Genomic DNA, 23,039 nt, shown 5'->3' on the forward strand with positions numbered 1-23,039 from the left:
CAGATTGACCAACCAGTCTGACATTTGACAAGGGAAATACCTTGAGCCTATGTTTATAGCAGAAATGTCAGTCAGACACGCCATGAGTTTAGGTATGGTCAGTTGTGGGATAAAATGCAAGAAGTCCCTATTGCCCATCCCATTAATTGACAATTTTCTCACATGACAACGGTCAAAAGTTCCAGTGATCAGGTTACATCGTCTCTCTCCATAGAAGTTTTCTATGTACACCTCCTCCAGGCTTGATTTTAGGAAGTAAGGTATGAATTTACAGTATGTCCCGTTCACCAATAAATCCTTTAAATCAAGTCTGGAAAAACTTGCTGTTTGCAGAAGATCATGTACAGGGAAAACCATATTATTTTTCATAAGATCAATTTTCATTAATGTCAAAGCTTTTGTGTTGTTACAAATGTCAATGAGCATTAACATAATATGTTAATAATATAATGTACATAATATGTTTGGCCAAATCCTGCGAGTGTTCTGTATCCACGGTTACCATGTCCATGTGCTTCAGAATCAACAGAGATCCTGGTTCATACTCATTGATTTTACCAGCAACCAGGTGGATCTCTTTCAGTTCAAGTTGGTGGGCCCTCTTAATGTTGTCCTTCCTGATGGATACACCATGAGAGCTGCCAAGCTTCAAGCTCCGCAGGTTACCCCGTGGGTTAAAGGAGTTGTCCACAATGATGTCCAGGTATGCGAGAGCAGGAAGACTTGTGAAGGGCAAAGCAGAGATCTGTGGTAGGAGGTTGTGTGAGATGTCCAGATACTCCAGCACTGGGTTGTGCTGAAAGGCATTTGGGTCCACAGAGCTGATGAGATTGAACTGAAGAAGGAGCCGCTGTAGTTTCTGCAGATTGGGGAAGCAGCCTGCTGGTACTCTCTCCATGAGGTTGTGGGAGAGATCCAGGGTCACTGTGTTTGCAGGGGCATAACAATGAACAACTGGGTAGCCGCTGGATGAGCAGTTTACTGTGACATCAGTGTCAGGGTAGCACAGCACCTCATCCACCAGACTCATGGACAACACCAGAGCCAAGACAGACACCATCATTCTGTGAAAAACATCATATATTACAATGAGACAACCCCTCTGTTTTTGTAACCCTACTGCATGCATTATGTTCATTATTTTTAGCTACAATGTTTAGTATTTTCCATGTTGTATCAATGTTTGATGTTGGACTGTCATTGTCATTTATGTTGTAAGTCTATGGTCATTTTTGTCAATCTGTTAATCTCTGTATTGTTATTCTTTTCCTTCCTTTATGCATGTTTATTGGTTTGTCTGCATTGTATATGTCTGGGAGAGTGTGTTGTGACAGAGGCGCAATGAAGGACCACATGAATTTCCCCCTGTGGGATAATAAAGTTCACCTTGACCTTGATTAATAACACAGCACTTCAGAATTTAGCAGAAAGTTCCATGAATGGGCCGTCCCAACATTCAAAAGTCATACAATTCTGTATAATGACCACTTTAGACATATACTGACTGCTGTAAATAGCAACAGGTTTTGTTTTGTGCTTCTGATTTATGTCCTCCATACGTATACTTGGTTTGCTTAATATGGCAATGGAACTTCCTTGAAAGTTAGGAAGTAGTCATTTGCTGATATACTGTATGCTATAAAATCTCAAACGTTTACGTTGTATTTGGGTAGCAAACTATTTGTTTTTTCAGTGGAATCCACAAATACAGTTAATTTTCGTTAAACATAGCATTATGTTACAAATGTAATGAGATCTCGGTCAAATGTTGAGCTGGGAAAGAGCTTTAAAATGATATGAATTGAAAGCCAATTCTCTGTGACTCAAATTGAGAAAGATATGGTAAGTCAAAGTCATAGTCCCACCCTAATTGATTCCAACCTCATTACCCCAGATCTCCCTTATTGATCCAAAACACATGCAATTTCAGTTTTACAGCTTTTCTTATATGGTCAACTCAGCATTCCAAGTTTGATTCAAATCTGTGTTGATGTGGACCAAATGTGTAATGATTTGACACAGAATGACCCTTCTATAACATTGCTGTGCATTATTTTCAATTACAGACTGTACATTCAAGTTAATATTCATACCATGCTGAGAAGTAAACTGGGCCAGTAACACCTCATGAATTCATGTCATACATATGAATTAATACATGGATTTTAAATTACTCATTTAGCTGGCACTTTTATCCAAGGAGACTTACAACAAACATTGTTCAGTCAACCAATGTGACTAGGACATGTTAGCGTAGCAGTAAGTACAAATAGCATAGAATAGAATAACAGTTGAAGCTAAAAGGGAAGGAGAGGGGAGATGGTCATGATAAGTGCTAGAGAAGAATGATTCGGATTCAGAATTGAAAATGAATACCTGCTGTTCATCATTCTCACAAGCAATCTGGTCATTCTTTGGTGGAATTATTTATCTCTTTTGACATCTGTGTCCGTGTGATAAGATATTATCAGAAAAAGGAACCAGTCACTAATAACTGTAAAGTGTAAAGTGTATACTTTAAGTATTGGGATGTACAGTAGTGTTCCAACATTTTAGATTAAGAATCAATTCCTCTTTAAGGTGGGGGGGGGGGCATTCTGAAACTTATTTAACAAATGCTTTGCAATGTGTAGAACAATAAGATAGTATAACTACACACACACACACACACATACACACACACACACACACACACACCAGGGCTGCCAACTTTTCAAAAAACCTTGGAGTGAGATTTGGTGGGGCCAACCAAAGTTTTGCTGCGGAAATTTTTGTTTGGCTCATTCAGCATTATACCGTACAGTAAAAAAAGATGTATTAAGGGCTCCCCACTAATTTGTCGCATAATGTGGTTATTCTGGTGCATTTTGGGGATGGCCAATACTAAATTCAATCAGATTCATAGCCTACATCCTGATGTGTTGATATTGAGGCAATGATTCCATGCAAAGGCTTGGGCTTCAGGGCCCCCTGATACCTTGGGCCTGGGCCCGGAAGGCCCGTGCAGTAATCCATCCCTGGGACCAGGGTCCCAGAGTTTAATTAACATTGGTATCAAAGGGATCGATCTAGCCTACTACTAGGACCATGGGCGTCGGAGGCATTCTGAAAGTGGGTGGGACATTTCAGCGGGGGGTATGGGGGTCCTCCCCCCGAAAAAATGTTTTGGACTAGATGCAATTTCCTGAATTCTGGTACATTTTAACAGGTTATTTAGATACTTCTATATAACAAAATAAAGCCAGCCTACGAAATTAATAAAAAGTAAATCATGCATAATTTAAAAATAACTCAATATATAGGCTACTTGGCTACGCAATAAGGTTTCCATTACAGCACCGCGGACGTTCAATGAACGCATGAAAGCGGATGGTTTGTTTGAAATCCCGACACTCTTTCAACTACATGGAACGTAATAGTGATCATCAAATACCTCCCCAGATTTCAGTGCCCATCAGTCCCAACATTTAACAATATAATCAAACAGTCCAAAAGTAAATGAAATATCAAACTAAACCGAAAATGTTATGCTTTTGAAGGCCTACCAGTATGCCGCTCCAAGAAACGCATGTCTCAAAATAAAACTCGCATAAGAAATAAAGGGCTGTCTCGAATACAATCCTGCCCCTAAAGGCCTGTACTTTGTCTTAAGACCCCGGCCATAATTTGAGGATTCACAGTATCTAAGTAGACAAACTGGCTTCAGATATCCAACAGAGTGAACTGAGATTGTGCAGTCTTAGCTGTGGTTAGTGACGTGATGCTGTTAATGGGGAGTTTTACATAGCCTAGCGTAAACCTATAGGTTATTATTTATTTGGCGTACCTATAAGGCTTTTTTCCTTATCAAAAGTGAGGGGGACGACTGATCTCTTCAACACTGCGGGGGATTTGCCGCTTGTCACTCTGTGTGTGACGGAAGCGGAATTGGAGAATGCGTGTAACAAAAAAAAAGTTTATGAGCGATTTACGCGCAAATGGGAGAATCCAATGAAAATGACAATGAAGCACTAAACAGATGCTGAAAACAGCACTGGTATTTCGCATGGCAAAAGTGTGTGTGTGTGTGTGTGTTGGGGGGGGGGGGGGTGTTTTGTAAGAATTTAAGAAATGTTTGTATACTTTTAAATGCATCAACCAGGTGCACTTTCAAAATAAATTGGTCAGACTTATTTTTATGGAAATATTTGTGCTGTAGCTAAGCTATTTTGCACTTCAGAATTATAACCATGCACACACAGGTGGAATAGTTATGGTGATATTGCAATAAGTTCACAACCACAAAAACATATTCTACATGTCACAGTTCAGAAATGTTCAAAAATGTGTGTACATTTCAGCACTCCATGAAAGTATGCAGAAGTGGTCACCTGTGTTATCCAGCTAGTTTATTTAAGATAATATATTGGTCATTGTAATGGCCATAGCCTATAACATGCTCTTCCTTTTTCAGGATGTACCCATATATGGGAACGTATGATGTGAATGTTTGCATATGGCTTATGTCAGGCTTTATATCAATATTTGTGTCTCATTATTTGATTTTCTTCATATTTTTGCACTAATGTCACTAGGAAGCATGCCAATATATATTAATTTATCTGTGTAAGTGGGATTGGCTGGAACCTGACAATATAAGAACCTTGATAGTGGGATAATCTATGGCTGAGCAATTTACAAAAATGTATGTAGGCCTACTGACAAATAGTTTACATTTACATTATACATAATTTCGCCCCAATGAGGCTATGTAGAAATGTGTTGCAATTTCAAAACCGGATTACTCAGGAACCACTTATTGCACAGAGGCATGCTTTATAGGCTATCCTCGTATTCAGTATGGTTTGCTGTTTATTGTGATATTGGGTTTGCCACGTGTTGTGTGAAGGGTTAGTGAGATATTAAACCGAGAGTAATGGGTGTGCACTGTGTGCAAAATGCAAATATTATTAGCCTAAATTGCACGTCGGTTCAATGTTAATTTTCTCGCGAACCATTTATCACAGCAACTTGGCGCTAATATTATTGGAAAGCTTAGATTCCACTCGTTCACATGATGTGTGATATCATATGTATAGGTTTAGTTTAGTTGAACCTCATCTGCCAGGTATTTGACCTACCAGGTTGACACTTCAGCGTGAAAAATACTCAATAATACTCAAAGCATACCTGCAGCCGGGAAAATGCGGGGGGAATGCGCCTGGGATGGCTTCTGAAGTAGCATTGCAAATGAGAGAACATTTAGAAAATTCCACAGACAGGGGGTGCTCTTGAACCCTCTCACCGTCTCTGAAAGCATAACTAGTCGATCAAGGTCTATACATAGGCTAAACTCATTTTTCAGGCATCTGACCGACCGGGTTGACACTTCAGCGTGAGAAATCGGGGGTGTGGTGTGTGAGCGTGTGAAACTAATCAAATGCGTGTGTCTCACGGCCAATGCGTCAGAGTTGCCAGCTCTGCACACACACACACACACACACACACACACCACACCGACAACTGAGAGTCCTGAGACAGAAGTGAAATTATGGGTTAATACTTCTGTTTTTATTTAAAACTCATGTGAGAAAAAGTCAAAGGGTCACAAGCATGAAAATTTATATTTCACCTACAGTTTTTTTCACAATTGCTTAAACACTAGAGTCAAAAATATCCCACAGTTGTTGAAACCAACTCAAGGAGCAAAATATTATTGTATAATAGATTTCAGTATTGGGATATAGTGTAGTGTTCAAACATTTTAGATTAAGATAGATTAAGATTAAGTAAGATTCAGTTCCTCTTCAGGGTGGGGGGCCATTCTGAAACTGATTTCACAAATGCTTTTCAATGTGCAGAACAATAAGGTAGTATAACCACACACACACACACACACAATACAAATATAAAGATGTGCTGTATCTAAGACATGAATACATTATGTATGAATGAAAAATTGTTGTACAATACAAAATCTTGCTCACTGGATGAAAAAGTATTAAAACGCATATCACATCCACCACAAAACAATAGGCAAATTAAAACAAGAAAAGAAAAGGAGAGAAGGACAAGTCTCCATACACACTTTGGTTCTCAGAGGAATAAGTTAAGATAAAACAGGCTAATTACGTATCAGCAACTGTAAAGAAACAAAGATAACAGTCAGAGACAACAATCAGAATCAGATACAGAAAGTAAGTAAATACTCTTTTGATCCTGTACAGGGGTGTAACGATCGGTAAGCAGGGTACGCGGTTGCTTACGGGCCCGGACCAATCAGGGGCCCGCATCACACTGGAAATACATTATTGACGGCCGGGCCCCCTATCGCAATAATCGTCACTCGTGACCGGGCCTTTCACTGTAAAACGGACATTGTTCAGAGCTTAACACAGCCCAGCATAGTCCATGTTAAGATTATCTTTGTTGGACCAAACCAGGTAATAAATAAACTTTTTTGAGTTTAGGAGCAATGCACCTTGTCTAAAGTTATTCATTAGCCTTTAGGTTAATAGACTAATGATGTCTGCCTATTCACCTATTGCCCATCTTAATGGTTTAAAGTTCACGTATTCTCCATCAAATAGACTCGTTATACATTTTCGCGTGCAAAAATGCAACATACGGTTAGCTGTGTAATATTGTTCACGTTCATAGACATATACACTAGATGTCGCCTTGACTACTGCTGTTCATTGGAACGAATGCGTCAATCGAGACGCCATCTTGCTTCAGCGATCCACTCCTCTATAATGCATTAGCGTCAATCTGGGCAAAGATCTAGCGAAAATAAAATCACCATAAATCATCAAAATCTCAAGCAATTATCTAGTTTTTTGGGTTGTTCCAACTGACAGGCATGTATTTATGGTTGAGTCTAGAGAAAACAAAGCTTAAGACGATAATAAAGATACATTTTACCCGTCTAGCCCCATAGACTCCCATTCATTCTGCACTAGCTAGCGGCGGCCCCTAGAGGAACAATAAGTAAAATGCAACCAGGTTCGATACAATGAAAGTAAACAGGCTCTTCTAGACAGGCTTTGGTTGAGGCCACATACCCCTCGTCTCGTTTACTCATGTAAGTTGTAATCTCAGCAGAAGTTGCTGTAGATCTGTAGAACATTTACCTCTGCTACTACATAGGCTACGCCAGTCGTTACTTTTATAATCATGGGTCAGTGCCATGGGCAAACGAGATGTAGCTGAATTCATAAATGACAAAGCCATGAGAAAGGTGATTTTCTTACGTTTCAACAACAAAGAAGCCGATCTGCCATCATTGTGAGAAGTTCCCAAATTTGTCGCTAATCGCTAAAAAGGTTTTCTATCGCTGGGGATGGCCAAACGTCGTTAAATAGGTAACGCTGACAATACAGGAGAACTAGTTTAGCGCTTCAGATCCCTGTACAAAGATGGCGGCGGTGTTGACGCATGCTGAGAAGCAGAAGGCGACATCTAGTGTATATATCTATGGTTCACGTTAATGACAATGAAAAAATATGCTTCTTGCTACACTAGGATACTCACCGTTTTTTCCTAACATAATTTGAATTTGAATTCTCAGTTTCATGTAGCTCACCTGTGACATCCATCACCTCTGCTCGGCGACTCACATCACTATTCCAGCTGATACATCGGACACACCTATCTGCGCTCACACATAGCCTACTTTCGCTTTTTAAGAATATCAAAATTACGTTATATATATATATTTTTTTTTTTTGGTAAGGGGGGCAGCTCAGTCAAAGAGGGCAGACGGGCAGTTATATTATGCACTAGCTATGTTTGTGGCTAAATGAACGATTTAGCATAACATAATGACTTATCATTAATGCAATTTCATATAGTAGCCTAACCAGCAGTGTTTTTTCATGTGTTGTGCGCAGGGTAGGAATTTCACGGCGGCCACGACGGCCATGGCCGTCGTAGCCCCTTGCGTTGGCCGTGAAGCCCCTTTGAAAATCATAGGTTTACAGGCCACGGTGGCCTTGGTGCCCCCTTCTTTCAATATTCTGCTTTGTGTCTTACTAATAGCGATTTTTATTTAGCCTGCGGCCTGTCAAAATAATCTTAGCATTCACAGCGCAAATTAATTTAGTCTTTTACGCAGTGGGGAAAGTGACATCGCAAAAAAGTGCGTCCAAACTACTCGCGAAGTAGCCTATTCATCACACAGACATCACAAGTGATGTCACATGAAAGAGCTTTTTCTCAGCTTTTAAACGATGTTAGCCTATAATTGCTGTGTTGAACGGTTCGCGAGAAAAGTAAATAATATAATTCAATTTAATCATACATTCTACTGAAGGTTTTGCGTCCATGATCTCCCTACCCATTCATCTCGGTGGAATACTTTACGAACCCTTCTTTTAACACATGACAAACCACATATCAGAATAAACATCAGACCTTACCGAACATAAAGGTGTAAAGCATTCCCCTGTACAGTTAGCCGTTCCAGAGTAATCCAGTTTTGAATTTGCAGTAAATTTCGACATGCATTGATGTCTCCAAATTTGGGCTTTAATGTGTTTAAATTGTTCCACATGATTTCATAACGGGCCAAATACAACATAAATGTTACAAATATCGCCTAGATATTGGTAAATCAGAGGACAGCTGACTAAGAGTTTGTGAAAGTAGCCTGATCACAAAATGCTAAGCATCTAGGCTATGTGAGTTTCTTAGATGAGCTGTGCTTAAATTTAAATTGTCCAATACATGATTTCATAGCAGGCCAAATATAAAATAAATGTTATATATAGCCTAGATATCTGTTTTTATTAGATGATCAGATGATTTACAGTTATATGTAATATGTCATGTTTCATGTTTTTGTAATGTTTCATACAATGATGCAGGTCTACTGCAGTGAATAGGCTAAATACAACTTTGATCATTTTTATAGCCTACTACTGTATAGTTAACTTTGGCCTTGGTGCCCTGACATGTGGCCTTTGTGCCCCCCACCAAATATGCCCAACTGAAGGCCAAGTGGCCTTGCCCCCAGAATGGTGAAATTCCAAGCCTGGTTGTGCGCCTTCACCAGTATTTTTGTTTTTGTGGTGCACGTACTCCTGATTTTGTCAGTCATCTCATCTCTTATATGCTGTGTCTCAAGGATCCTATCCTCTCCTATTCATGGTAGCCTACTCGTGGACATTGCGTTATCACATGCTGTAGAAGGGGGGCCCGCCTTGATAATCCTGCATATGGGCCCTGTGTTGGCTCGTTACGCCACTGATCCTGTGAGGGAAATTTGGTCTCTGCATTTATCCCAATCCGTGAATTAGTGAAACACTCAGCACACAGTAAACACACAGTGAGGTGAAGCACACACTATCCCGGAGCAGTGAGCTGTCTGCAACAACAGCGGCGCTCGGGGAGCAGTGAGGGGTTAGGTGCCTTGCTCAAGGGCACTTCAGCCGTGCCTACTAATTGGGGTTCGAACCGGCAACCCTCCGGTTACAAGTCCGAGGTGCTACCCAGAAGGCCACGGCTGCCCCGATATATCAATTTTCATGCATGTAGCTGTACTTACAGAAGAGGATGTCAGCTCAGTCACTATGGACTGTAAAGTACCCATGTAGCCCATGTAGAACCCATGTGGTTACAAGTCTGTAGCGCTAACCAGTAGGCCACGGCGGAGATTGACATGGTCTCCGTGTTTTCTTATACTTGCAAAACTTGGAAGCGGCCAAGGCAAAATAGGATTTTAATTGACCACGTAAAAATACATACTTTTGTACCAATTTACCAAAGCTGACCACAACATCCACCCCTATGCATTCATCTGAGCTGCGGTAGCCAAACAGACATTCCACTTTTGGTGAAGTTAAAAAATATGTCCGAGAACTTTATAGCAGTCACCTTCCAAACAGGCTCAAATTAAAATATCACAGCTTTACTAGGCTATTATTAAAATGGCACTTGCTCATATTGAATGCACACTCGTTCAACAACAACAACAAAAAACACAATCGCCAATAAAATATTAAATACTCAACAGATGTGTGGGATAAGTAGGGTAGCAGTTTAAACATACATTTTGAAACAGAAACAATAGCAAACAGGAGAAAATGAACAGATTTAAGCTACCTGTCAAAGCCAGTGCAAGGTTGAGGAAGCCTATTTCAGGCTATCGCGCATGTGCAAATTATTAGATTTTAATTATAGGTTTGCGTATGGAATCATATGCATGGCGCGTGTGATCGGGTTGATTGAAACATGAAACCAGCGTCATGCAGTCAAACAGGTTTTGGTCTTCTGTACTAGAACATACTCAGAGTGCACAACACACAGAAGTAGGTGTATGTGAGACTAACACTTCTTTGGAATTCGGATCTCTGAGGAATGAATGCTTCTTATAGTGAAGGTAAGACATTATTCTATCATACACATGTAGGTTACAATATGTCCCTGACATGTAGCCCTACATGAGTTTTTTTTTTCTGTTACCATTAGCAAACAACAGCTATACAATCAAGTAAGAAGACATACACACAAGTTAACGCCTTCAATCCGTAAACACACACTGATTCAGATGAGGTCTAAAAGCATTGCTTAGTTCTAAATTAAAGTACAAAAATAGGAGAATGATTAATATAATAATATGATCATTTCAATTCACAGTAACATCACCATGGTAGTAGTATCTTTTTACTATGATTTTGTGATACTAATATTTCAACATGCAATCAAACCGACAAACAGGACAGGACAATGAACTATGAGGCTTACAGTAAAAGTATTCAGGAATGTGGTGTAGGCTAGGCACATGCCAACAAAAAAACTGAACAACCAGTTTAGGTGTTGTCTGGAATGGCTTTTGCATTTAAGGAGAAGACAACTCACAAGACAAGTGGTTGAGATAGGCCAGGGGTCGGCAACCTTTTTTGCCTGGAGAGCCACTTTTACCAAATTTATTATTTTTTTTAATCTCTGAAGAGCCACATAAAGACGGTTACAAGAAAAAGTTTGGATATTTAACCTACAGTTAGGCTACTTTCATTCAACAGAGGATTTTTAAATAGCCTACATTTTCTACTAGTTTTAATGTGCAAGTAACTTGAAATGTAAAGTGGAATGACAGAAGTATAGGCCTTGCACCCCCTATTTTTCCAGTGTCCCTTGGTATGCAAAGTAACATAGTTAACAACACTCAATTCGTTGACATGTCATTGGCGAAATTGAACATTAGGCCTACCAGAGATTTGGTGATGGTCTTGGAGTCTGGATGGCTCATATTCAGTGAGGTGAAGTTTCATGCAAGAATTGAGGCTGTGAGCATTTAAGGGCAACTCCACGCAAAACTGTCATATCCATAACGCCAACTAAATACCATGGCATTGTGTTGGCGTTATGAATGTGACAGTTTTGCGTGGAATTGCCCTTAAACGTGAGTGGCGCTGGATTGCTCACTGAGCGCAGGTTTGTCTTTATATTTTTCATATGTAAGTAGGATTTCTCACATGCAAGTGGAACCGAACAGGGTTAACACAGCAATAGCCTACTAACTAGGCAGATACAACTTTTAGGTTACTGCCCAACTAGGCCTATGCTGGGAAGAAAACATGTTAGGCCTACTTTGAAAACCTATGGAAAGTTCAGTTTGTTTTCTTAAAGCTATTGACCGCACATCCTCTTCACTCTGTGTGCCTCATGTTTTATGATAGATTTGCTTTATGCACATCCATTCATGATGCCTGTATTAAAGACCCACCAGACTTGTAAATCTAGTTAGTTACTGGATGGATTATGAACCACTGGGCCCCTGGGCACAGACATGAAAAATGCAAATTAAATAGCCGCAACAGGCACACTCCCTCTCACGCTACACTTAAAATCGAAACTGATGCCACAATGGGTCTAGGTTTGCTGAAGTAGCCTAGGCTACAAGCTGCATTTATTACAGAAAATCAAGCAACATAGCTATAGGCTTAGTCTAGACTGTGCCTATTTAGAGACAGGAGCATAAGCTGCAGAATTATAAATATCATTAACAAAAACACGATTAATTACGCTCACAATTATTGGCACCCCTGCTTGTAATAACGTCTTAGTAATAACATCTAAGTTCTCCTCGAGGCTTACGAGGAGGAGAGAACTGTAATAACAAAAAAGAGCAATATTTGAGTGTCTGCAAACGAGACCTTGGTTGGCAGAGAATAGCCTAACTGACCGTGTAAATGTGTAACTTTAAGATAGCCTATTAATGTCAAAAGCACAATAAAATAATCCAGTGGACTGTATCCAGTATTGGCTGCTTTAAATGACGCTTTCTTAAAGGAACCGTATGTAAGATTGTGGCCAAAACTGGTACTACAATCACTTTCAAATTACTCTAGAGGTGTCGGAAGGCATGGGTATCCTCTTTGCCCCATTAGCCTACCCATCAAGTTCTCCTGCAATTGCACATATAACATTAAGTTACAGCCTACACATTAATTAGTCTGTAGTGGATCTGATAATATTCTAGTAGATATAGGCCTAACGCACCCTGTTGAAATGTGTCACTCAAATTACATCCCCGGCAAGTCCTGGCATCGTGTAGGCCCACTGGGCCCTGCCATTTCGCCTCCACGTTTGTGGTAAGATGTGAAGCATCCAGTGTTGGGGAAGTTACTTTTAAGGTAGTGTTTGCTCGTTACTCGTTACTTCTCAAAAAAGTAACCCGTTACTTTACTTAGTTACCCTCTATGGAAAGTAACTTTTTACGTTACTCGTTACTTTTACGTTACTTTTATGTTGCTCGACTGGGCAGAACCCAATATCTGTTCCTAAATGTGTAGGCCTACATAACATTCTACCATGGAGGAGATAACAGGTATTTCTTTTGTGCTCTTTATTATCAAAAATGCCACAAACAGAGCACTTGACAAGAAAACACTGGGCTTATATAGGCTTCAACACCACCACTAAAGCCCTATGAAACAATATCAAATAACATAGCCTCGATACATCTTGGGCACAAAATATATGAGGGCTTATTTTATAGCCTTATACTCTTTCATTAAACAGTTTTTGTAGAAATATTTATTTCTTTATTAGAATAAATTAGCTTTCCTTCAATGTAACAATTTTCTTCATTGTTTCCATTGGGACATTATAGAAATCACCAAGATATTATTTTTTAAACCTGTTTTTAGTCAACTTTAGCAAAGGTGCCAACAATTCTGGAGGGTACTGTGCATGTGTATGTGTATGATATATATCATATATATATTTCTGTGAAAGCATGGACATTTCTATGTTACCCCAAGCTTAGTAGTAAACTAAGCATCATTACTAGGCTTCTCCTCATAGAAAGAAGAAAGCCATATCCCACTGCTGCTAGGAAACCCTGCATATGTGAAAGCTACATGTCAATCTATATTTTCCTCCTCTTCAGGACTAGATTGACTCTACCATTGCAGTTAGGATGGCTGTGCCTCAGGAGAGAGAGGAGCCTGAAGGTCACAGTGAGACACTCACACCAGAGTCTGCAGCTCACAGCTGTGGGACCGTGGAGAAGGACAAAGACATGGCTGTGTCAGCAGCACGCTCTGATGGAGGGTGAGTTTCCTGATCCCAAACCCCATCTCCTTCTCCCACTCATTCTTAGTCTGTCTTCACTGTGTTGTCTGAAAAAAAGCCACATGCTCCACAGATAATACAACTCCAGGGTTTCCCACAGAATTTCATTGTATTTGTGGTGGTAAGTGAAGGGGGTGGAGGGAGTGTTGAGCAAACATTCTGTGTTTCTGAGTCAATAAAATGAATAGAATAGAATAGAAAATGAACAAGTCGATATTGACAAGTAGCTGTAACGTTATAGTGTGCTAACCTCGACAACCCAACAATGCTTGCACATAATATAATTAGAGAGAGAGAGATAAAAAGAAAGGATTTCATCCCAAATAAATTAGTACAACATAAAAAAATCATTGTGTGGTGGTCAATGTTGATATTGTGGTGGGCCGCCACAAATAAGTCAATGTATGGGAAACAAATCTAAAATTAAAATGCAGACACACATGCCTCTCCTAATTTCCCAACACAGAAATACATAAATGACACACAAACTCACACTCGTGTATACACAGGCTTATCAATCACTACAACATTATTCTGTTTAACATCAAAGTTCCAAAGATCAAACCATCCACAAATCAAACTTCCCTAGTCCCTGGATATTACTCTGCCAAGAGTTTCTGCACTTCCCTTTGTGTCAAACATGCCTGCATTTTGTTGTCTCTCTTATTATCTGTCTTGTTTGTGTTTGCCTGAAGCTTCGTGGTATTTTCTTGAGGTAAATCCACGTAGAACCTTCACATTGCCATGCACCTGACTTACTGAGTTCTAAGCCCACCAGAGGCACATTATGCCTATTTTTAAACAGAGTTTATATTCTCAAATTCTCATCAACTTTACAACCTGGAACACGGAAGATCTGAGTTTCTGAGATTCTCAAACTCACATACAATAATTTCTTAAAAGTAATCGTACAAGCTGTTGTCTTATTCATATGTAGGCCCATTTGATGTCTATGTATGTTTGTTTGTGTGTTTCTGTCTTTCCCCATTTGACAAGTAGGCTTTTTATACAGTCTTTAAACTGTAGCTGAGTTTGAATGTGAATTCTTTCACATTTTAGATCAGAGATACAGTATACTGACCTCCATATCCAGTGCACAGCTGTGTTTCTATGGGGAGTGATTTACTCCATATGTGGTCTTCATAAATACACATTTGATCAAGTCTACATTATTGGTTTTACAGGAAGCTGAGGAAAGAATATTGTCACATACACATAAATAATGATGGTACAAAATGCTAATAGACAAAATACAGTTTGAATTTTGGCCTTTTTAAATTTAAATGAGCGTTTATGACTGCATACAGTATTTTGCACTGCATACAGTATATTCACACTGGGAAAAAATAAAAGGTTTTATTGATATTGTTTTCTTTCTTTGCACCAAATTCTGCAAGCCTCCTTGAATAAAATATGCAGTCAGTGTGGAGGTTGTATAGCTCCTAAGATATCTAAAGTGTGCAGGCTGTTGGTGACAGGCCTCCCTCCCACATATAGCTTAGGCATATCTGCACACACAACATTGACAAATGGTGTAACTGTGCAATTTATTTTAATTAATGTAGGAATATTTTTTTTTAATCTGAATCGATTAGCTGATGAAATCAGAGGGGTTACAAAGCATGTTACGCATTTGTTGTATGAGGGTACCCCACAAACCATGAACTACTTTGTCCACTGCTCACACATATTTTCAACATAATTTATATTTCCATGGATTTCCAAGCACAAATTTCATATTTCTCACGTTTCAAATTCAAATTTCTCTCTCACTCTCTCTCACACACAGTATTGCCTGTATAGCAATGTTCAATACAAATCTCAAGTTTTTGCATTGGTCTGCTGTCAGATGTTGAAAAGGTTTTATATAAATATCTTGCAATACACACACACACACATATAGCCTTTATAAATACCCCCCCCCCTCACTACTAACTGACGTATAAGCCGGTGTACTGACGTGTGCTCCCTCCCCCCCTAATGTCTATTAGCATTATGTACCATCATTATTAACTGTATATTGTACTGACGTGTGCACCCCCCCCCCCCCCCCCCCGTCTCCGGTTCCATATTTTCATATCAGAAAGTTGCCAACCCTACCATCAAAGGTGTCCCCAGCAAAAGTCAGTTCACTTCAATGGAGTAAAATAGGTAAGATATGTTAAAAAATGCAATGTTAAAATATGTTGCCTCATTATATTGCAATGACTTAGTAGTGTTCATGTATTGCATTATTGCTTATTACAATATAATTGCATATTTTATTTTTGTGTTCTATGTTTCTATATCCACTTATTTAAGCACAGTTATTCTATCCATCGTGCCGGTTATTCTGGGCATCCTGATATATGACAGATTCTGCCAGCCTAAAGGTACATTTAAGTCTACATTTAACAATGCTAACCTAAGGGGGTCTTTTAGTTGGGTAATTTCACAAGCGCTTTGTTTCACAAGGCCTGAAAATCAAAGGAGAGAACACAAATTTTGCATGGCAACTGGTAATTTACAATACTTAAATATAGTATAGGACAGTATACTTTCAATTCTATAGATTGGAATGGGCATTTATAAATGTCAGCTATATCAGTTATTATGATATTCAAATTGTATGTGGAAATGTTGTTGGTACGCAGCTACTTAAATTGCCTCTCTGACATATCTGCTTTGAAGAAGGAACACCACCTCTCTAAGACCAAACTGCTGGTCTTCTTAGTCAAACAAACCATACATCACAACATCAACAAAAATTCAACAAAATTGTTACTCTGGTACTCAATTTCCTGTATATATATTCATCTATGACACTATCTTGTATCTGTAGTCTTAGAGCAATCGCCTCTGCTATCTATCTATGTTGCAAGAAACTTAGGTGATGAGGTGTCATGATTGATGGCCAGGCTAACATTCTCTGACCATTATGCCTCGCACTATTCAATATGAGGAAAATCAGACCGCTTCTACTGGTACAGACCATGGTTATCTCTTGGCTTGACTACTGTAATGCCTTCATCATGGCTAGTGGGTGAAACCGCTACAGTTGGTCCACAACACGATGGTGCGTCTGTTTTTCAACTGAAAATTTTTTTTCTAACTTATAACTTATGGAAGTGGCATGCCGCGGTATCATGTCTGAATTGTAGACTGATATATAAATAAAATATTACATGGGCATGTTTACTATATTGTTTCCAAGGTCTTGCGTAATCTAATGAGAACAGTTCATATTCATTCTCCTTTGCTCCTTGTTCTCTCCATCTACTCCTCTGCAGAGCTGCCTTTGGCTACACTGACTGTAGAGCCCCAGAGTCCTGTGTTCATTGGAGAGACGGTCGCTCTGAAGTGTGTGATAGAGTCTCTCAGTGGCTGGACATACAAGTGGTATAAGGGGTCCAGCAGCGTCCCAGTGTCTGAGGGAAACACATTCACCATCAGAGGAGCTGCTGAGTCTCATAAGGGCCAGTACTGGTGTCAGGGGGAGAGGACAGACAGACCCACATCATCACAACCAAGTGGGAAAACAACTCTTGATGTCAAAGGTAAATGTGTGTGTCATAATTTTCAAAGACTCAATAGTTTGATAAGTGGACTTAAATTCAGACTGGACGACACAGAATTAGTACTACCTGTTGCAATGACAAATAATGTGAAACATGACATCATTAATATGCAATAGAGAACCAAAAACACCTCTCCAGTGTTTCATATAACAAGCGCATATGGCAAAATAAAATACCTTTGTCTATACTAACGTAATTCTTGGCCACATAACGCAAATGCAGTAGCATGGATAATAGAAGATATACACAGACAGCTAGTCTGTCACTTTGTCAGTTTTTAGAGAGTTATCGAGCTGGGGTGCGTTTCCCAAAACCATAGTTGCTAACCTGTTAGCAACTTAGTTGGTTGGCAATGGGAAATTGCATTGCAACCAACAATGTTGCTAACAGGTTAGCAACTATGATTTTGGGAAACGCGCCCCTGGCCAGTACCAATACACATGTGGAGGGCGTAGAGGTAACTGGCCAAAGACTTCCATGTCGGTATTAGGGCTGGGCGATATATCGATATAAAAGATATATCGATATATTTTAAAATGCGATATGGAATTAGACCATATCGCATATATCGATATAGTTCAAATTTGCGCCGTGATCCTTGCTCAACGCATGCCGCTGACCGGAGCTCTCTGCACTGCTCCCCTCTCTGCACTGCTGTGAAACTGCATGATACCTTCTCATATAAATATATTTATTTCAGAAAAAGATTGGCCTATTTTATTTTATAAGCTATTTTTATTTAAGATATTTTTTTTATTTAAATGTGCACCTTACGGAGCTTTGATTTCAAAAAAGGCACTCCAGTTTTATGTTTACATTTTATTGTTATTTGAGTAGTGAGTTTTCAATAAAACTACTCATATTTGACTGAACATTTCATTTTAGCTCTAAATATCGGGATATATGTCTTATATCGATATTCAACCTAAATATATCAGGATATGACTTTTGGTCCATATCGCCCAGCCCTAGGTCCCAGGCTATTGCTTGTATAAGATTAGCGTAGCTACCTGCAGTAAAAACCAAGCATGTCCGATAAACATTCTCAGATTTATTTCGGCTTCAAGAAGAAATTGGAATTACAATTCATGTGAAAATCATCCTACCCTTATTAGACGTTATCTGCGGTAAACTACAGTGTTGTCCTTGTAGGAAACGTCTATTGTCTTTCCAACCCACTTTAGATTAACTTCCAACAAAGTTACGGTTTGCCAGAGCTGTCTGCGCCTCGCTGCAACGATGCGCCATCTGGTGGACAAACTACTACGTAACCCAATACTGGAATTGCAGCCAAATGATGATGAATATTTTGGTTTCCCTTTAATCCTACTGAATTTGTAATTATATATGAGCCGGGTGTGTGTCCCGGGGACCAAACTAATTTTTTCCGTAAAAGTCTAGTGGGGCTACATACCCACCAAATTTCATGTGTCCCGTTGTTTCGGTGTCCCGTGTATCGTTGACCAAAAATTCAGGAAGTAGATGATGGGAAAAAAAAAAAACATTTGACAATCCCTATATGACCGCTTCGCGAGCTAGCTTAAGTTTTCTTATTCCGTTAAATCAGGGAAAAAGTATCCTGACAAACAAGCAGCATTTTAATGCCTTGGCATTAAAGCCTATTGTTGTAGAAGATCGGCCTACTGCGGATCTACTGAGATGTTAGGCCCTGGAATGACCTGTTTGACGCGTTAAGTTATTGTTACCGTTTAAGAAGAGCGCAAGCGTTGTCCTTGCTTGAAAGAGTATCCATTTATTCCACAACGTAGGTTAAAAACAGCATGGCAAACGCACCTTCACGGTAGAACGGTCAAAAACCTTTTGCCCTTCCGGGGTCAACACCTAACCACAACAATAGGCTTCCTACCTATATACCTGATGCACCCCCACAGATACACAGCGAACCCCTGTGCAATAAAGGGACATGACACCTCAACCATAGCAACATATTTGGCTGCTACACCTATGCCACTGTCTGCTCACGTTGGTGACCGGACCAGGGCAAGCACACTTTTGTAGTTCCCGCCGGAAATGCAGTCTAGTTTTTTATTTGATAGTTTTCTTTATTTTTGAATAGCCTAGTCTAAAATGCATGTGATACTTCCATGAAGGCAGGGAGATTCCAAAGTCCGTTTTGGGGGTCAGCCCTGTCAATCAAAGAAAAAAAGAGTGCATTTTAATCACTGTTACAGAAATTTATAAAAAGACTTTCGTGAACCATTACAAGTGAATGATGTTGACAGACATAAAAAAATCCACCAGGAGACAAATTAGTAGTGCAACACACTCAGAAACCATGACCACCTAATATTATGGAGTTGTTTTAAACATAATACCTGTAATACAAAACGTGCGTTTATGCCAGATGAGCTGGATAACACTAACATTACCATTAGCCTAACATTAGGCTGACAAACATAAGTTCAGCAGTGCTAATGTTAGCTAGCTAATGTTAACACATTATTCAGTTAGTGAATCCAAGTTAATGTTACCACCAACAACCACCCAGTAAGTTACATGGCTATAATATGAGGCTACCCATACCCTGTTTGGCATGATTATTACTGTTAGTTACGTGTGTTGTGAAGAGACTACTTCGACTGTGTTAGCTAACACACGACAAACGTTAGCCACAAAGCATAATTAGCTTAAAGTTACCAAGTCTGCTAACGTTACCTATCTGCTGGTATGCTAATTGTAGTTTGTTGTAAAAGTTTGTTTTGTTTCTGTTCAGCAGTTCATACCCAGTGAATACAGAACTGTGTCTTTGTGTAGACATTAACAATAGCTAATAGCTGGAATGAATGACACAATTGTTAACCTGCTTGAGGCTTAACGAAATTGGCAGGCAGAATATTCCTTGATATCACGAAGGGTATGTCTCTGGGTGGACTTTTAAAATCCGTCTGGATAAAAATAAATAAATAAATGAAAGCAGATACATACCTTCCAAAATCACCTGATTTCCATTGCATGTTGACAGCTGCTGGACTGGACGGTTGAAAGAATATGCCTGACAATTTTTTTTTTCTCGACCTTCAAATAACTCTGCAACTGTGTTGAAGTCACACTGGTGTTGGGTAGTGTACTCCACGTCAGGTGGGGAGGGGAGGGGGCACAGCCCTAAACTATAAACCCAGCAGTCATAACCTATCAACCCAGCAAGTTGGGTTACAGAAATGACCCAATATGAGTAAAAACAACCCAACAAAATGACCCAAAAGCCTAATGTCCTTCATTTGGGATTGAGAAAGTTGGCAACCCTAAACACCATTACCCCACCAGCATTACTCAGCTGCAACACAAAAGGGTTTTCCAGGATCTTTCAGGATATGTTTCACATCAGCAGTGGCTCAGATGTAACTGTAGTCTGTCTTTAACTCCACAGAGAGGCCTGCAGCTTTGAGGATTGTGATGTTGGGGAAGACTGGAGTAGGAAAGAGCACTTCAGGAAACATCATCCTGGGGCGGGAAGCATTTGAATCAAAGGTCAGCTCTGGCTCTGTGACAGATGAGTGTAAGAAGGAAAGAGCAGAAGTGAATGGGAGAGATGTGTATGTTGTTGATACTCCAGGCCTGTTTGACACAAAGAAGAAAAACGAAGTAATCTTGAGGGAGATTGCAAAGACAATCTGTATGTCTTTGCCAGGTCCTCATGCTTTTCTGTTTGTTACGCCAGTGGGGAGATTCACAGAAGAGGAGCAGAATACAGTAAAGTTGATTAAAGAAATATTTGGTGAAGAATCGGTCAAGTACACAATGGTGCTGTTCACTCATGGAGAGAAACTGATGAAAACAACCATTGAAGAGTTTCTGAGTGGGAGTGAAGAACTTAAACAGTTCGCCACTCAGTGCCTTGGGGGATATCATGTCTTTAGGAATCCCGACCTAGATAATCGCGCTCAGGTCACAGAGCTGCTGCAGAAGATTGATAAGATGGTGGCACTGAATGGAGGAGGCTACTACACCACTAAGATGTTCCAGCAAGCTGAAGCAGAGGTTGAAAAAAGGAAGGCACAGATTCTGAAAGAGACAGAAGAGAAGAGAAAGAGGGAAGAGGAGGAGCTGATGCAACAGCTTAAGGACAAAGAACAGTCTGAGAAAGATAAAGCTATAGCACAGCTTAGACAAAAACACCAAGAAGAAGCTAGAAGGAAAGCTGAATCAGATAATGGATATATTTTTGCAATCATAAAAGTAGGTGTAATAACATCGGCTGTAACTGGTGCTATAATAGGTTTTTCCATGGGAGGGCCAGTAGGTGCGGTCATTGGGGCAGCTGGAGGAGCAGTAGTCGGATCGATGTAACAAAAAACTCTATGAAATCCCCTTTGTTTCACCTTCTATATTTTCTCTTTTCTTAGTATGGGAATCCAAATTACTTAGTGAATTCATTCATTAAATGGTTCATAGTAAATAAGCCTATATCTAAAATATGTTTATAAATATTTGTAATGCTTAATAAATGATGCAATAATGATTTGTTAATGACGTAATTGTTCCATTATTTAACAGTTGTTACATATGCACTAATGATTAGTTAGGATTAGGGTTTGGTATTGTTTGGGTTTTATTCAATTCCGGTGCTAAATCAATACTTTTGAAATGGTGCCGGTGCCAAAACGGTGCCTGAACCAGTACTTTGTATTCACAATAAAATGGTCTAAAGCACGAATTGCTTTTTTTGTTATTGAAGGGGTATAAAAAGAGAATGTCCCCTTTGTTCTCTCTTCTTTTTCAGCTTTCTTTGGACCAAGCCGTTGAGGCTGTAACACATTTCTCTTTCTTTTGTTTTTCTTGTACTTAATAGAGTCAAACCCCTATCCTTTAGTTAGGGGTTTGTTAAAAGACAGTGTAGAGTTCATTTTGTGTTTTTTGCCTCCCCTGTGTTGATGACAACTTTGAACACTTTGTAACAGAGACTTCGGTTCATAAAGGTGACTACACTCCAGGTGGGTAAGTTGTCCGTTAGAGGGCTTACTTTGTAAGACACTGTTAATGGGCAAAAACTTACTACACAATGCACTGAAACACACATGAGAATTGAACTCAGCTAGACATTTAAGAAGGAAAGTCGTATGCTCCAGAGCAGACAAAAAAACGCAACTGGACCATAAAGAGACAAACCAACTTCTACAAATGAGGCTGGGAATCCCTTCATGACCAAAGTCACAATTATACAAGAGAAAATACAAGGAAACAAATGCGAGTAAAGTACATTTTGTAATTATTTGAAATTTGACTAGTGTCGCTATAGCTTCAAGCATATCCTAATGCTGCCCACTGTAAATCAGTTAGTTAGTTAACAGTTGATTTTGGAGCCAAATTGAGTTTTATGTTAATTCTTATATTTTCTTTGTTATTATTAGCCAGAGTAAGTGTGTGTGTGTGTGCATGTGTGCATGTTGATTGATGGATTGAGTGAATGATTGAGTATGGGCACAGGTCTGTCTGTCCCACCTACAGGATCCTGGAGGAGGCTGCTGAAGGTGGAGCCCCAGGGGGATGACCTTTAGAGCTGTAGGCCACAGCATCTGGGCGTGGCTGAGAAAGGCATACAGTTTTTTGACCGTGCTGATGTGCCTAAAAGCCTGGACTTTAATAGAAAGACCTACATAGCTTATTTTACTTATTTTTCTTTACAAATATTTTGTAGAAACAAACCCTGTCAACAATAAATGGTCAGAAGAGACCGACTTGAATCAAACCACTCCTCATCATTTCAAACACGCGTCAAGACTAGGATCCACTCAGCCACAAGTAGTAGACAGAAATATAAATACTTAAACACTACTACAGTAAAGATAGTCATCAGATTTAAGGAGAACTATGCAGGTTTTTTTTTTAGCTTAATTTACCTTAACTTAACAGTTAAGTCATTGGAATGGCTTGGAGTATGACTTTTTTGGGGTTGAATGGTGG

At 39.5% G+C, this 23,039-nt stretch overlaps 1 protein-coding gene across 2 annotated transcripts in view; it reads left to right on the forward strand.

Annotated features, from left to right (window-relative positions):
• Window positions 1-10,272: 10,272 nt before the first annotated feature.
• LOC143123270 (GTPase IMAP family member 4-like) overlaps window positions 10,273-23,039 on the forward strand; it is a 213,648-nt gene continuing 200,881 nt past the window's right edge. Inside the window, exons 1-6 of one of the 2 annotated variants that reach the window (XM_076284564.1) lie at window positions 10,273-10,360; window positions 13,376-13,539; window positions 15,644-15,711; window positions 15,867-15,932; window positions 16,830-17,096; window positions 20,506-21,792. In XM_076284564.1, the coding sequence (XP_076140679.1) occupies window positions 13,406-13,539; window positions 15,644-15,711; window positions 15,867-15,932; window positions 16,830-17,096; window positions 20,506-21,425 (1,455 nt within the window). In that variant the 5' untranslated portion in view covers window positions 10,273-10,360; window positions 13,376-13,405 and the 3' untranslated portion in view covers window positions 21,426-21,792. Of the gene's footprint in view, window positions 10,361-13,375; window positions 13,540-15,643; window positions 15,712-15,866; window positions 15,933-16,829; window positions 17,097-20,505; window positions 21,793-23,039 lie in introns of those variants that run through there. The other variant, XM_076284546.1, reaches the window with a different exon arrangement.

The sequence above is a fragment of the Alosa pseudoharengus genome, unplaced genomic scaffold, assembly GCF_046254945.1.
Source record: "Alosa pseudoharengus isolate Yale_2024_CS ecotype anadromous, Long Island Sound unplaced genomic scaffold, YU_APseudo_1.1 YU_APseudo_1.1_scf_1, whole genome shotgun sequence".
NCBI lineage: Eukaryota > Metazoa > Chordata > Actinopteri > Clupeiformes > Clupeidae > Alosa > Alosa pseudoharengus.